Below are 17,380 nucleotides of genomic sequence, written 5' to 3' on the forward strand. Positions count from 1 at the left end.
CCTTCTTCTCCCTCTCCCTCTGATCCTCTCCCCTGCTCGTGCTCTCTCACTCTCTCTCTCTCGAATAAATAAATAAATAAATAAATAAATAAATAAATAAATAAATAAAATCTTTATTTTCTCTAAGATTTTATTCATCCACTTGACAGAGAGAGAGAGCACGAGCAGGGGGAACGGCAGGCAGAGGGAGAGGGAGAGGGAGAAACAGGCTCCCCACTGAGCAAGGAGCCTGATGCCGGGCTTGATTCCAGGCCCCTGGGATCATGACCTGAGCTGAAGGCAGACATAGAACCAACTGAGCCACCCAGGCGCCCCTAAATAAATCTTTAAAAAAAAGAAGAAGAAGAAGAAGAAGAAGAAGAAGAAGTCAGCCACAAAAGGCTGCAGCTGCTTCGTCTGCTGCGGGTGTGTCGGGTCCGGGTTCGTCTGGTGGCCCGGGTCCGCCTGGTGGCCCGGGTCCGCAACAGCAGCCGCAACCACCAGCACAGCTGGTGGGGTCTGCCCAGAGCGGCTTTTGCAGCAACAGCAACAGGACTTCGATCCGGTGCAGCGTTATAAGATGCTCATCCCGCAGTTGAAGGAGAGTCTACAGACCTTGATGAAGGTTCCAGCCCAGAACTTGATTCAGAACACTAACATTGACAACGGACAAAAGAGCAGTGATGGACCCATACAGCGCTTCGACAAGTGTCTGGAGGAGTTCTACGCACTCTGTGACCAGTTGGAGCCCTGCCTGCGCCTGGCCCATGAGTGCCTGTCCCAGAGTTGCGACAGCGCCAAGCACTCTCCAACTCTGGTGCCCACGGCCACCAAACCGGACGCCGTGCAGCCGGACAGCCTGCCCTACCCACAGTACCTGGCGGTCATCAAAGCCCAGATTGCCTGTGCCAAGGACATTCACACTGCTCTCCTGGACTGCGCCAACAAGGTCACGGGCAAGACGCCTGCACCACCTACAGGCCCTGGGGGCACCCTGTGAGCTGGCAGGGCTGGGAGTGGGCAGGCTGCTCGGGAAGGGGGCGGGGAGGGAATGAAGAGTGACCTCAAAGCAAAAAAAAAAAAAAAAAATGGTACGATTCCATTTCTATGAACTGTCCAGAATAAGCAAATCAACAGAGACAGAAAGTAGATTAGTGGTTGCCTGGGCTGGGAGAAAAAGGGGAATGATGAATGATTGCTAAAGGGTGTGAGTTTATTGTTAGGCTGATGAGAATGTTCTTGAATTAGATCGCAGTGATGTTTGCACAACCTTGTAAGTATACTAGAAATCACAGACGTGTACACTTAAAATCGTGCATTTTATGGTAAGCAAATTACATCTCCATTTTTTAAACAAGGGAGCATTATTTCCCTGCCCTTTTGAGTTTAACTATACTCCCAGTTAATATTCATGGAAAATGTCAGTTCAAAAGAAAAAGTTTCAAGGGAAACATTAAGAGAAGATTGTAGATGCAAATAAGAATAGCTTGAAATGTGTTTCATTGGGTATTCGCTGTCAGAAATGTTTTCACATACCAAATCCCAATTTTTCAATAGAGCTTTCAATTCTACATATTTAACAAATAAATACAAATAAAAACTTTCTTACTTAAAGTTTACTTTTCTCTATCAATTACCAAATGGGTTCAAATCTAGACTTAACAAAATTAAATAAACAACCTCAACCTGCCACTACCAGTAAGAAAACAAAAACATTTTCAGCAGTTAGAAATAACTTCCTTTCATCTCCTACTGGAAACTCATAGTTCCCTGATGTAAACAAAATGAAAGAGCATTACTTATAGGTAAGAAGCCACTAAGAAAAACCATAATTACACCAAAAGAGATAAATAAGTAAACACATATTTAGCCTTTTGTATTCTTTTACTAGAGGATTTTCTCTAAAGCACAAGGTAAGGAGCTACATATTACTTAACATTTTGGACTAGCAAGTAACCAATTTGGGGGAAAAACAAATCAAAAACTGCCTAATAATATCTCTCCTGATTAAAAATCATCTTCTGATTATTCAGTTATATGTAAAGAGGAAACTTCAGATAAGTGCTTATTTATTAACTAGTTCAGGTAATCCAGAAAGTATGCTAGACTCTTTTTATTATATAAAACCAGTTATTTTCCTCCCAAGCTCATTTTCATAAAGCACATGTCACTATTAATACCTACATGGTTTTACTTTAGAAAAATCCCAATTTTATTTCAGTTTCTAATTTAAATTGTGGTAATGTACGAATTATGACACATACAAGAAAGGGGAGCAGAGTACATACAAGGAGAGAAACGTCCATTCAGTGTAGAAATGATGGATCCCAAGAAATACATTTCCGGTGGGGTCATGGACTGAATAGTTGTGTCTTCCCAAATTGTATATGTTGGCCCCTCAGTGTGATGGTATCTGGAGGTAGGGCCTTTGGGAGGTAATTAGGTTGTGAGGGACAGGCCCTGCTCTGATGCAATTCGCATCCTTCTAAGAAGAGACACCAGACAGCTTGATTCCTGTCTGGCAGACAGACCAAGGAAAGTCCATGTGAGCTGTCTTAGTCCATTAGGGCTGCTGTCATAGAAATACCATAGACTGAGCAGCTTATAAACAATGAACATTTATTTCTCACAGTTCTAGGGGCTGGGGAGTCTAAGATCAAGGCGCCAACAGATTTGGCATCTGGTGAGAGCCCACTTCCTGGTTCATATAGGGCTGGCTTTTCTCCATATCCTCACATGGTGGAAGGGGGCAAGGAAGCTCTCTGGAGTCTCTTATGTAAGAACACTAATTCCATTCCACCCTCAGGATCTAATCACCTTCCAAAGGCCCCACCTCCAAATACCATCCAAATACCCTGGGCATTAAGATTTAACATATGAATGGTGGGCACACAAACATCCAGTCTATAGGAAGCACACACAGTGAGAAGGCAGTCCTCCACAAGCCAAGGAGAGAACTCTTCCAGAAACTGACCATTCTGGCACCCTGACCTCGGACTTGTAGCCTCAAGAATTGTAGGAAAATTCATTTCTGTTGGTTAAATCACCTAGCCTATAGTGTTTTGTCACAGCAGCGTGAGCAGACTAAAACAAGAAGGTTCTTTAGCAGACTAAAACAAGTAGGTTCTTTTAGAATAAAAGAGTTTTTGGGGTGCCCGGGTGGCTCAGTTGGTTAAGTGTCTGCCTTCAGCTCAGGTTGTGATCCCAGGGTCCTGGAATCAAGTCCCGTATCAGGCTCCTTGCTTAGTGGGGAGTCTGCTTCTCCCTCTCCCTCTGTCCCTACTCGTGCTCTGTCTCTCTGTCAAATAAATAAATATAATCTTAAAAAAAAGAGTTTTTAAAGTAACATGTTTTCGGGGTGTCAGTTGAGTGGCCAAATCTTGATTTCTGCTCAGGTCATGATCTCAGGGTCCTGGCATGGAGCCCTGCATCAGGCTCTGTGCTCAGAGGGGAGTCTGCTTGTGGATTCTCTCTCTCCCTCTCCCTCTGCCCCTCACTAGTTCAGTCTGTCTCTCTCTCTCAAATAAATAAATAATCTTTAAAAAATATAAATAATAAAAAATAAAAATAAAGTAACATGTTTTCAAAGGGTTAAAGATATATAAATTAAGGCAATAAAAGATTTGGCTTTATGTATATTTGTGATAATACTGATAAATCACACCATGAAGTTAGGACAATTTCTTTGCTCTAAAAAGTTCTGCCTCCAGCTATTATTCCTGACACAGTAACCACCAAAGAAATTCTTTTTGCATTATATTTTCCTTGAAGTCTGGGATCTTGTGTTGTTCTTTGAACCCACAGGGCCTAACACTGCACATCTTGACCAATCTTTTGAAGTCTGGACACCAGTCTCAAGTCATGTTCCTTATCACAAAACATACCTTCTTACCATTTTTACTAAACAGCTTATCCAAGGGTGAATAAAGTTCTTTCTCCCATTAGTAATGTATTCAAGATAAAGAATAAGACTTTCTATCTTATCGCCAGAGTATAAACAAAAATCATCATTTTCTATTGATTCATTTAAGATGAAGCATGGTGACAGTTTTCCTGGATGTACCTACACATGCAAATAAGAACAGCTTGAAAGCCGTTTCACTGAGCAATCACTATCAGAAATGCTTTCTGTATTATATCCTAGTTTTTCAATAGAGCTCTCAATTCTACATATTCAACAAATAAATATAAGTGGCTTCTTAATTAAGATAAGAGCCTACAGAGTCATTATCAATAATGTGATGGTCAATGGAAGGGCCAGTACCCTATGAAAACTTAGTAACTGCTCTGAAAAAACTAAAGAAGAGTTTCATATATAGGGCCCCTGGGTGGGTCAGTTAGTTAAGCATCTGCCTTTGGCTCAAGTCATGATCTCAGGGTCCTGGGATCAAGCCCTGGGTTGGGCCCCTGCTTCTCCCTCTCCCTCTGCAACTCCCCCTGCTCATGCTCTCTCTCAAATAAATAAATAAAATTAAAAAAAAAAAGAGTTTCACGTAAAGACAACTTGACATCACACATCTACAGCAGGGTCCAAACTCAGAGCCCACCGGGATCAGGCAGGTGCCTACAATGAGTGGACTAGTCCAGGTATAGCAACCAAAGAACCATGCCTGCCTATTAAAAGAGAACAACTGCTTTCTCGGCTCAGAGAATGAAGAATGACAAAGAACCACTGCTTCATCCATGTCTCCTGTTCTTTCTTTTAACCCTTTGGCTATGGAAGTCAGTTCCACATTTTAAAAAATACTATGGAGGCTAGCTCTGGGTGGGCCAACCAAATACATTGTACTAGTTGCCAGCTTTTGACCTCTCACCTTCAGGGAATACTACACAAACATTCCAAAAGGAAGGGAAGCTTCACACCATAATTTTAAATAATCTGTTGTCAGCCCCATGACCCAATGGGCCAATGTCTATGGTGATGATGAAACTCCCTTTTCTTGCCTTATTTTTCATCATTATAATCTCAGTATCAGTATGAGTATCATGAGTTTTATGAATAGTGAGGTGCTTTTACTTTACCTCCTAGTCAGATGCTCACCAAAAGTCTTTGGGAAGAGGTAGAACAGAGATGGTTATAACCACATTCAGATGAGTAGATGAGACCCAGAGGGGGGAAGCCACTGAATCATGGTTACTCAGGCCTGAAGAGGATCTAAGCTCAGTGTTCCAAATTTCTAATACAATCCTTTCACCTTTATTTTTTTTTAAAGATTTTATTTATTTGTTTGTTTGAGAGAGGGGAGAGAGAGAGAGAGCAAGCACGAGCCGGGGGGAAGAGCAGAGGGAGAAGGACAAGCAGACTCCGTGCTGAGTGTGAAACCCGACACGGGGCTCTATCCCATGACCCTGAGATCGTGACCTGCGCCGAAACCGAGAGTCGGAGGCTTAACCGACTGAGCCACCCAGGCACCCCAAATCCCTTCACTTTTTAAAAGCATTTTTTTTAATCTGATGAAAGTGATTCTTTCTTTAAAATCATATATAACTTAGAAAATATAGAAAAGCAAAAATAGCTAAGAAAAGAAACTCAGGTAACCACTTCCCCACCCCAAGCACACCCCCACATTTCCACAGGAGGACAGTTCCTGCTGGGAAGCCGTGCTTTTCAATATTTCAACAACCTCATTAGAAGTATTAAAATAATATTCCGGTCATACAGAACAATTATCTTAGAGCGTGGTGTTTTATTATAAACACTGACATGGTACTCGCTAGTGTATTTGATCTAACATGTCTGAGGAGGGAAAAAATAAAAACTTATTTTATAACAAGAATTTTAAGTGACCCAATAAGGAATGGCATTTCTACCAGGATCTTTGTGAAATTACATTGGGGGGAAAATGTTTCCTTTAAATGCAGGAGAGGTTCACTTATCTGAAAACATTTTTTTTTTTAACTATGTGCACCAGTCGGCAACCTCATAATTACATACCCAAAGATTGTTCAAATAAAAAGGGAACAAAGCTCCTAAGCAAAGTTCAATGCATATGTCAAGACTGCCTGAAGGTATAATAAGTTTTATGTCTCTGTTTACCCCAGGAGTAAATTAAATAAATGCATATTTAATATATGAATCACAGTTATAGCTGGTCTACATACTACAGACAGAAACAAAAGAATTCTTTCTCACATAAAATGTATTAATGAAAACTGAACATATTCCCACAGATCTAGATAGTGCCCCTTAGAATGCAGTCATGACAAGTAGAGTAAAATAGTTGCAAAGCAAAAAATCAAACTAGGGTTGTGGATAAAATGTTCACTCTCTCTTAATTACAGAACATGGACAGAATGCGAACAGCACCTCTTTTAGAACTCTGAAAACTAAACAGTAGCAGATGGATTGGGAAGACCAGAATTAAAAGGACCACCAAACTGGGCCAGTATTCCTTGAACTGAATGCAATGCAGCTTCACACTTGGAAATGGCCCTGGGGCCCCAAAGGGAGAGTTTCAGGAGAAGCCCTCTAGTTTCTCACGGAGGTGGAAGAGGGAACTCCTAATTCTCAGAGAAAGTGCAGAAATCCCTCCCCGTTCTCTTGCACTCCACCTCCCAAGCATGCCTGTGGTGGTGATGCGGGAGGTCTAAAGGAGGGAAAACTTTCTCTCTGAACGCTGGAGCTGTGGCCTCAAAGAGGGTGGGGCAGACCCCCATTGCATGTTTCTCTCTCTCCATCCTTTTGGTGCTTGGCCCTGAATACAAGCAAAGTTAACAGTGGTGTGCAATAGAGCGAGGTCACTGAGGCCTCAGTTCAGTGGCCCGATGACCAAAACAGACAGCGCCCAGGAAACAAAAGGGGCCTGAGAGATTGTACCACAGACTAGATGCTTGTGTCTCCCCACAATTCACTTGCTGACATATAATCCCCATTATGATGGCATTAGGAAGTGGGGCCTTTGAGAAGTGATTAGGTCATGAGGCTGGAGCCCACATGAATGGGATGAGTGCCCTTATAAAAGAGACCCCAGATATCTCCCTCACCCCTACCATTTTAGGATACACAGAAGATGACCATCTGTGAACCAGGAAGTGGTTCCTTATGAGACACCAGACTGTTGGTGCCTTGATCTTGGACTTCCCAGGCTCCAGAACTATGATAAAGAAACTGTGAAAAATAAATGTTTGTTGTATAAGGCACCCAGTCTATCAGTCTATGGTATTCTTACTCAGCAGTCTGAGTGGATGGAGACAGAATTCTTATGTATGCCTGGGTTCACCACTGAGCTATATGCATGTATGGATCTGACCTTCATCAGCCTCCTGAAGACATTGAGAACTGAACTAATGGATACACCACCACCCAGATCCCAAAGTGACCATGAGATGACCCATATGTGGGACGGATCTGAACTGTGCTGGAAGGCTGGAAGAGCTGAGCTGATCTTGGTTCCACAGCCCACATAAAGGGGGTTGAAGCCTACAGACCTAACCTAGCCAGATCAATTGTTTGTTAAAAAAAAAAATTGGGGTGCCTGGGTGGCTCAGTTGATTAAGCATCCGACTCTTGATTTTGGCACAGAGCATGATTTCATGGGTCATGGGCTCGAGTGCCACATAGGCTCCACACTCAGCGGAGAGTCTGCCTCTCTCCTTCTTCTTCTCCCTCCGCCCCTCTGCACACGCGTGCAATCTCTCTCTCTCCAAAATAAGTAAATGTAAAAAAAAAAAAAAAAACTTCAAAAAAATCAACATTCTTTTTTTTTAAGATTTTTATTTATGTATTTGAGAGAGAGAGCGTGGGAGAGAGAGCAAAAGCAGGGGGGAGGGATAGAGGGAGAAACGGGCTCCCGGCTGATGCTAGACTCAGTCCCAGGACCCTGGGATCATGACCTGAGCCAAAGGCAGATGTTTAACTGACTGAGCCACCCGGGCGCCCCCAAGAATCAACATTCTTTATTGGGTTTAAACAACCATTTAGAACTAGAATTTGACATATTCAATAGGTCCAGGATAGGATGTAATCCAAAACTGCTCGGGATACAAGGAACCAGGAAAATCTTAATTTGCATGGGAAAAGACAATGAATAGACATCAATACCACAGGGACACAGATGTTGGAATTATCTGACAAAAATTTTAAAACAGCTAATATATAAATGCTTCAGCGGACAATTGCAAACACTCCTTAAAACAAAGGGAAAAATAGAAAGCCTCAGCAAAGAAGTCAAATGGAAATGTCAGATTAGAAAGACAGTGGCCAAACAGAAAGTGTCATTGAATGGGATGAAAAGAATAGAGATAACAGAAAAAGAACCAATGGATGTGAAGACATGTCCATAGAGAATTTCCAATCTGAAGAACAGAAAAAAAATATTTTTGGAAAAATGAACAGAGCTTCAGGGATCTGTGGGTTAATAACAAAAGGTCCAACATCCACGTCATCAGAGTCCCAGAAGGAGAGGAGTGTGGTGCTGGAAAAAGTATTTGAAGATGTAATGACTGAAAACTCAAATTTGATAAAACATAGACATTTAAGAAATTTAATGCCAAACAGGATAAAGCCAAAGAAATCTAGGCCCAGACATCATAATCAACTTACTGAAAAACTACAAAGAAAGAAATCTTAAAAGTAGCCAGAGCAAAATGATGCATTACCTTTAGTCTTTATTCAAATGACTGCAGATTTTTCATCAGAGCCATGGAGAGCAGAAGAAAGTGGCGTGGCGCTTCTCAGATGTTGAAAAACTATTAACTCAGAATATATACCCACCTGGGTATCCTTCAAGAATAAAGGTGAAATAAAAACACTTTCAGATGAAGGAAAACTAAGAGAATTCATTGCCAGGAGACCAGCTCAAAAATAATTTTGAAAGAAAGTTCTTCAGGGAGCACCTGGGTGGCTCATTTGGTTGAACATCTGACTCTTGATTTCAGTTCGCGTTGGGTTCTGTGGGTTGTGGAGCCTACTTGGGATTCTCTTTCTCCCTCTGCCTCTGCAGAAAGAAATTCAGGGGGTTCGTTCCATTTACATCTAAGAGAATTTCGTACATGTTTGGATTCAGTTCTACCATTTCATTACTTCTTTTCTGTGTATTCCGTTACTCTGTTTTCCATTTCCTCCTCTCTTTCAGGTTTCTGAGCACATTTTAGTATTCCATTTTAACTTACGTATGGTGATTTTAACTCTATGTCTCCGTATAGTTTTTTGTTGTTGTTGTAGTTTCTCTAGAAATACTATATGCATGCTTCCCTTTTCACAGTCACTTACAATCAGTATTTTACCACTTCAAGTGGAATGTAGAAATCTACCAACATATAGGTCCTCTCACTCTCCCTCTTTATATTGCAATTGTCTTATCTCTTATATCCACCTTGAAAATCCACCAGAAAATGTTGTAATTTTTACTTTCAACCATCAAAAAATTTTTGAAAACCTTAAGAGGAAAAGAATAGTCTGGTATATTTATCTTGATATATGCTGTTTTTGTCGCTCCTCCCTCATTCCTTCAAGTGAGATTACCTGGTAGAATGAACTGGATGTTTTCCTCTCAGCAGGGCTGACCTGGTTACTAATTGCTGAGAGTCTATCAAGTTGTCCACACGGAGTCCTCAGTATAACCACCGCCCGGAGGGGAACTGTCTGACACTTTGGTGGCAGATTGACTATGTTAGACCCCTTCCATCCCATTTTCCCCACTCTAATCACTGCTTAACTATTTATCAAATGATTTCTTGGCTTCTACTTGTTGTCTTCAGGAAATCTGAACAGGTCATTGCATGGTCTTCGGAAAAATGCCCAGTGAGAAGTCAAACAAAGATTTTTTTTATTAAAGCGTTCTGAAAAGGCTTGGTGAAGGAGGAAGAAAGCGATTGTGGGTTCACAGAAATGAGAAGAAAGGCATCCCTGCTAGTGGAACAGCATGAGGAAAGGCATAGAGGTGGGAAAGTAAAGAATGTGCTTGAGAACAGCATAAGGTTGGCTTCAAGAAGAATAGAGGGTTTGCTCCTGAGTGAAAGGAAGAGGGAGAAGAGGTGTAACATCCTGGCGAGAGGAAAGTCTGAGACAAGACTGTGTACGAAAAGAAAAGTGAATGCTTCTCCCCCAAATGGAAATCACAACGAAGTAAGTAGCAGTTACTGCCAAGACCTGTCAAGGCTGAAGGGAAGCAAAGATTTCATTCCATAGCATTGTGTTAACAAAAGAATGAGCCAAACTATAAACTAATTCTCTGTGTAAACATTCCAAAACTGCTCTTGGAGAAATACATGGAGGTTGGTATGCTAAAAGACCTGAAAAGACCTGAGAAAATGCATGAATAAGTCAGTTACAGGCCAAGACTGAAAGGCAAAGAGGAATTAGGAAGACGGGCTATAACTCAAAAGGCAATCAATGAAGACCCCACTAGAAATCTCCCTTGGGAAGATGCAGAACAGATGTTCATCAACACCAGCGAGATGAGTAACAGCAAGCGCAAGGTTGAAATGGAACTCATAATTAAATGAAAGGTTTTTGGGAAAATGTAATGGATTTCTCTCTGAACACTTAAATATCCTAGAAATATAAAATTCCATCTTGGTAATGCAATTTTGACTCATAGAAATGGACACTTTCACCATAAATTATCTCCTACACCCTTTTGAGAGGCAGACATTTCCGAACCAATAAAAAGTAGAAGGATCACTAATAACTTCTGGTTGCCTGTGGCCAGAAAAAAAGGAAGAGAATGATACTGTTCTCTTTTGAAAGATAAGCAATGGATCAAAGTCGGTCTCTTGGTTTGTTTAATATGTTCTCTGTGCATGATAAATCAATTTCAACAATGTGGGATTGGTTTCATTGGCAGAGTGCAATGTTCAGGGCTATGGACTTAAGAGGCTTTTCACTTTTGACGAATGACAGAGTTTGGGTGCAGAAAACTGCTTTAGTCATCATATTCATTTCCCTACAAGATTCTTAATATGGGGCTCTTTCCTGAATTTTAACAATCTTACCACACTTTTTCATATCTCCACATCTTTGCGTGTGACTACCCCTTGACCCTGAACAAGTCCCCCATCCATATTCACCTAACACTCCCCTGCTTAAGCCCTTCAAGGTCTTATTGCTCATAGAATACATTCCAAACTTCTTTCTTCAGCCTCCAAAGGCTCCATCCTCATCTCACACCGCTCTCCCGCTCACCCTCCAACCATGCCGGTCACCTTTCTATTTCTCACACCTGCAAAGCACTTCCCCATCAGATTTTGCACAATGATTTCCTCTTTGCAGAGGGTGCATGGGTCATGCTCATCCCTCAGGTCTCAGCTTAAATGTCTCTCTGGTCATAACAGGTATCACAAACTCCAGTTATCATTATTTATTGATGTATTTTACTTGTTTACTTTTTATCCCTCTAAGATGTAAGATCTATGGGAGACAGGGACCAAGCTTAGAACCCAAATTATTCTTTAAGTTTCAGCTCAAATACTTCTTCAGCTCAATAGTTGGTGGATGTATGTATGAATGAATGGAAGGAAAAATGGAAAAGGAATGAGGCAAAAGGCGGTGGTCTTAACGTAGAAACATAAATCAGGGAGCGTCTGGCTGGCTTAGTCAGAAGAGCATGTGACTCTTGATTCCGGGGTCATGAGTTTGAGCCCCACGTTGGGTATAGAGATTACTTAAATCAATAAAAACTTAAAAAAAAAGAGCAGTTTAAAAAAAATAAAAACAAATCAGACTGAGACTGAGAAAAAAAGGATTTCTAAAATTGGGATAACACTCTAAGAAATCCATAGTATCCATAATGTGGTATCTTTTATAAACCTTGTCGTTATTTGTTGTAGGATAAATAAACAGGGCATCTATTGGTTCAGGTTGTTACAAAATGAACTGCTTTCAAAGTTGTTCATTTAATGTTAAAATTGTAGCAACTTTTTTAGGGCATCTGGTTGGCTCAGTCCCTAGAACATGCCACTCTTGATCTTGGGGTCATGAGTGCAGCCCTACAGTTGGTCACAGAGATTAATAAAAAAAATAATAAAAATGAAAAAAAATTGTAACAACTTTTTTAAAATCTGAAAACCTGATAGTATTTACCACCTCCCTCTATCACAAAGCTAACGATGAGAGCAAATGTAAGGTCTTCCAACTTGGATAAAAACCTCTAAATACTATCTTTAAAAAGACTGTCTTTTTCTGGGTGGTGCACTCAGTTAAGTGTCCAACTATTGGTTTTGGCTCTGGTCGTGCTCTCAGGGTCGTGAGAACTGACTTTCCAACCATGAATATCAACAATCATTCCAATTTTAGAGAGTTTTTCTCATAAATTAAAAACAGTTCTCTGAATTATAAAAAAAAAACCCTAAAAATTAAAATGTCTTTTTTTAATGGAAGCATTAAGATCATATCATGGTGGGCAGAGATGGTAAAAACCATCTCAAATGAGTAAAACACAATCCGCAAGAACAGAATACTTGAGCTCAGCCTAAAGGACATCCATCAAGTGTACAGTGTTGATTTGTTATTTTAGGGCTGCTCCTAAGAGCTAGGGGTCATAAGAAGGGACTTGTTCCCATTGGCTGCTATAAATAAAATTTGATTCATCATACCATCTCTTAAGAGGATTTTATAGAAATACCAGGCATAGCTTCAAGTATAGCAATTTATGCAAGCTCTTCTCTAAATATATGTCTTGGGATTGTTGCTAAGCCAGGTAATCAGGGGCATGACCACTTTTGCTAAGGCATATTTGTGTGACAGATTAGACCCTGTTTAGGCACCTATTTACAGGTCAAAGCCTGCAGGCCTTGGAAGGAGAAAGCAGGGAGCTCATCCAGCCTGGTTTCTAGCTCCCAGGCAGCTGTGCAATCCCACTGAACCTGTTTGGCAGCTCCCTAAACCACCGCGGCCCCTTGCAGATAAGACCCTCTGGGAAAGCCTGATAGCCCATGTCAACAAGGAAACGATAGAGAGCTGCTGGAATGTTCCAAAACCTCAGAACAGACTCTCTGATTTGAGAAAGTTGTTGATACCCAGTCATTACAGAGAGCCCTGGCATAAGACTTTTGTTAAGGAGAGATAGATGACAGATCCTTGCTGCTTTAAGTCATATGCAAACCTCAAACTTACCTTGATCGTAGCTTATCTGTTGCATCACTGAAGCAAATGGGTCACAATAGCCATCGAAACAGGGCTAACACTGCTCTTCTGCAGTTCTTGCAGCAAAGGGTTGGAAAGTGCCATAAAAACATGGTTTAAGTTTCACAACTTCCCTACTGGATAGGTATTACAGATCCCTTTTTTTTTTTTTTTTTTTTAGTATGAGTTTTCTTGCCTCTAGAAAGGCAGAATGGGGCTAGGTCAGGGAGCAAGGGAGTGCCCTACACATCACCCATGGTAAAGTGAGGATTCTGGCCAGTGTAGCACTGACCTGACCAGCGTTCCTTACTCATATGTCCCTCTCAAGGATGAGAGAATGTTCCAGAAATTCTGCTGGGTCTATACTTTTTGCTTTTCAAAACCATGGTCACTGAGAAGAGAATACATTTTTTATAAAAGATTTTTTATTTATTCATTTGTCAGAGAGAGAGAGAGAGCACAAGCAGAGGGAGAAGCAGGCTCCCTGCTGAGCAAGAAGCCCAATGCGGGACTCGATCCCAGGACCCCAGGATCATGACCTGAGCCGAAGGCAGACGCTTAACCGACTGAGCCACCCAGGCGTCCCGAGAATACATTTATTAAAACCAGATACCAATATAGCCTCTCATTGTGAAAGGAGTTACTAGAACATAATACTCCGGAAAAACATGAAGATGTTTCAAAGAAAGAAAAGACTGAGTGGGTAGACAATGGTAAACGGGCTGGAATGTAGCAGCCCAAGGGAGCCAGAAAAGAGAAAAATGTGGTGTATGTGTCTAGTTAAGCTATTTGAAACAGTGCCCTATCTCACTGCATCTAATCCCTCATGGGTTTGTTCTGTTAGTGCTTTCCCTGCTGACGGTCCTTTCCCTATTATGCGGCCACTTTTTGTGTAAGGGGTAGAGTTCTTTTCAGGGTTATGATTTAACTTTTCTTTTATAAACAGCTTTTTACTTGTTTAAAAGAAAGGTACACATACATATGAATGGACTCACAAGATAATAACTGAAAATACTATGAATTCTTTGTGTTGAGGTCATAACAAAGTGCTCAGCAATGTTTGTTGTAGTAATTTGATTACCACAAAGTACAGTCAAATTTAAAGAACCAGGGCAGGGAATAAAACCACTAAGTAGCAGGTCTCCAAAAACGAGGTAAATATCAGGGTATATATAAGGATGTGGGCCATTGAAGATTTTATTGAAAACATGAAAAGAAAATACATCTTTTAGCTAATATTGTTCTTTTGAATTACAGTGAAAAGTTTCTCAGTAACAAAATCTCAGGTTAAGTGAATTGAGGTTTTTGCTACATTTTGTTATTTAAGGTAGAAAACTAGAAAAAAATCTTTAGAAGGTACTTAAATATTTTTATTGTTTTAAGTCAAATTTAAATAAACTATGAATTATTCAATATTACCTAAGTTTAGGTAAAATCACAACATTTTAAGTTCCTCCCAAAATTAATATCTACTTACCTAAAAGTTTGTTGAGGATCCTCATTCATTTTTCCCACAATGAAAAGTTTAATGTTTTCCTGATTATATAAATAATACATTTTGAAAATTCGAAAAACAATATATGAACATAGAAGGAAAAAAATTGAAAATGACCCGAAATCTCCTTACCTTGCTTGAGATAACCACTGTTAACATTTTGGTGCCCATCCTTTTATGTATCTCATATGTCAAATTTATGTAAACGGAATGTCATGTGTGTTATTTTTATTGTGGCACTTAAACATTTTTTAAAGATTTTATGTATTTATTTGAGAGAGAGAGTGTGAAAGAGAGAGAGAGAGAGAGAGAGAGAGAGACACAGCATGAGTGGGGGGAGGGGCAGAGGGAGAGGGAGAAGCAGGCTCCCTGGTGAGCAGGGAGCCCAACTCGGAGCCCGATCCCAGAACCCTAAGATCATGACCCGAGCTGAAGGCAGATGCTCAACTGACTGAGCCACCCAGGCACTTAAAACATTTTTTTAAAAGATGTTTATTTATTTTAGAGAAAGAGAGAGTGAGGGGAGGGGTAGAGGGAGAGAATCTTCAAGCCTACTCCTTGCGAGCGTCAAGCCTGAGGCAGGGCTCCACCCCACCACCCTTGAGATCATGACCTGAGCCAAAACCCAGAGTCCTAGGCTCAACCGCCTGAGCCACCCAGGTGCCCCAAAACATTTAAAAAAAATATTGCTCGGTTGGTTGCTTTTTCATCCTAGGGAATCAATATAAAATATGTTATGGATATGTGGTTTTCTTTCCCCATACTCATATAATCAGATTATATATATACTCGTGTGTGTGTGTGTGTGTGTCTATAATTGACACTTCTCTGCATTTCATCTGTCTCATCTAAATGGTATTGTGGAGATCCCTTATAGTTACAACCTCATTCTTTTTGATGACTGCATAATTTTTTCATCGTGTGGATGAACCATAACTTAATTCATAATTTTCTACCTAATGCCTAATTTTTAAGATTTTTTTTTCCAGGGGCAAGCGAGGATGCATCCTTGCACGTGTATCCTTTCAAACTGGTGCTCCCATTTAAATGGGAAAATTCTTCCTATGAGTAAGATTGGTAGGAAGAGAATGTGTGTGTGTGTGTGTATATATATATATATATATATATATATATACATATATATAATATAAATATATATATACTTTTAATTCTGCTTTCCAAAATGCTGTACTAATTCACACTTTCACTAACAAGGTATGAGAGTGACCCTTTCCACATATTTCTGAAAGCAGTAGCTGTTAGTTTTTTTCTTTTTGCCAATCTGATGTCTGTAAAGGGATAATCTTGTTGTTACTTCAATTTGCAATTCCCTGACTCCTCATGAGGCAGGCATCTTGGTGTCTTTTTCTGTGTTTAGTGGCAAACACAAATCTTGGATTTGCTCTTATATGAATTGCCTATTTACATTCTTTGTCCTTTTTCTGTTAGGTTACTCTTTTTTTTTTTAACTTTCTGTATAGTAGAACACTTAACCCTTCATTTTTTGCATGTGTTGGAGATCATTTGCCCGATCTATCATTGTCTATTGAATTTGTGGTATTTTTTCCACACTATGTTTTTTATATATTTTTAAAATTTTTTAATTTTTTTCACACTATATTTTTTGTTTTTTTTTTATTTGAGTAGTTACCTATCTTTATTTTACAGCTTCTAAATTTCCTGCTAAAAGTCTTTCCAAAGTTTAGGGCCAAATTTCCATTGTTACCTTTTTTTACATTTAAAACTCAAATCCATCTGAAATTTAGGTCTATATAGTATAAGGTAACTGTTTCACTTTATTTACCGCATGTATAGCCAGGTGTTTGTCAGCAATATATGTGAATAAATCATCTTTAACCATTGAACTGAAGCACCACATTTTTTTTTAAAAGATTCATTTATTGGGGTGCCTGGGTGGCTCAGTCAATTAGCCATCTGCCTTCAGCTCAGGTCAAGATCTCAGGGTCCTGGGGTGGAGCCCCGGGTCCAGCTCTGCACTCAGCAGGGAGTCTTCTTGTCCTTGTGCCGCTCCCCTCTCCCTGCCTGTTCTCTCTCTAATTAATAAAGTGACAGAGAGAGACACAGAGGGAGAGAGAGAGAGATTGAGTTGGGGAGGGGCAGAGGGAGAATCCTAAGCAGACTCCCTGCTGAGCACAGAGCCTGCTGTGGAGCTGGATCCCAGGACCCTGAGATCATGACCCGAGCCGAAATCAAGAGTCAGATGCTCAACCAACCGAGCCACCCAAGAGCCTGTAGGAACCATATTTTGCATGTACTAAATTTCCATGTCCTGGGATCAGGGGTATATTCAAAATATAAATAGCAAAAACAGCATGGACACATCAGCCAGAACGGATACCGTCTGTAAATTACTGCTACAGGGACAATATGCAAACCAAGAGGAGTGCAGTCCTGCCTTGAATCTATTTCTGGGTTCTCTACTCTGTGTCAATGACTTATCAGTCTATTCTCATGACAGGATCATATGGCATAATTTCTAATTCCAGAACTTTATATATATATATTAACTCATTTAATCCTTATAACAACTTTTTAAGTGAGGTGCATGAGGAAACTGAGGGCCAGCGAAATTGAAGAACTTTCTCAAAATAAGAAGTGAAGTCAAGATTCCAAATCTAGGCAGTCTGACTTCAGAGTCAGAGTTAGGGTGTTCTTAACAACTATGCAATAAATATACATTAAAAAATCATCTGGGAGGGGGCGCCTGGGTGGCTCAGTAGGTTAAGTGTCTGCCTTCGGCTCAGGTCATGATCCCAGGGTCCTGGGATCGAGTCCCGCATCGCATCGGGCTCCCTGCTCTGCGGGGAGCCCGCTTCTCCCTC

General features: G+C 40.5%; 1 protein-coding gene across 1 annotated transcript; it reads left to right on the forward strand.

Annotated features, from left to right (window-relative positions):
* Positions 1-347: 347 nt before the first annotated feature.
* On the forward strand, positions 348-1,053 carry LOC113926601 (mediator of RNA polymerase II transcription subunit 29-like; the record flags this gene model as incomplete). The annotated part of the gene is given in 2 exon segments (XM_035727049.1): positions 348-510; positions 513-1,053. Coding segments are annotated over 2 exon segments (630 nt in total), but the record flags the coding sequence as incomplete, so codon positions are not given.
* Between the last annotated feature and the right edge of the window lie 16,327 nt (positions 1,054-17,380).

Source organism: Zalophus californianus, chromosome 4, assembly GCF_009762305.2.
Source record: "Zalophus californianus isolate mZalCal1 chromosome 4, mZalCal1.pri.v2, whole genome shotgun sequence".
Classification (NCBI taxonomy): domain Eukaryota; kingdom Metazoa; phylum Chordata; class Mammalia; order Carnivora; family Otariidae; genus Zalophus; species Zalophus californianus.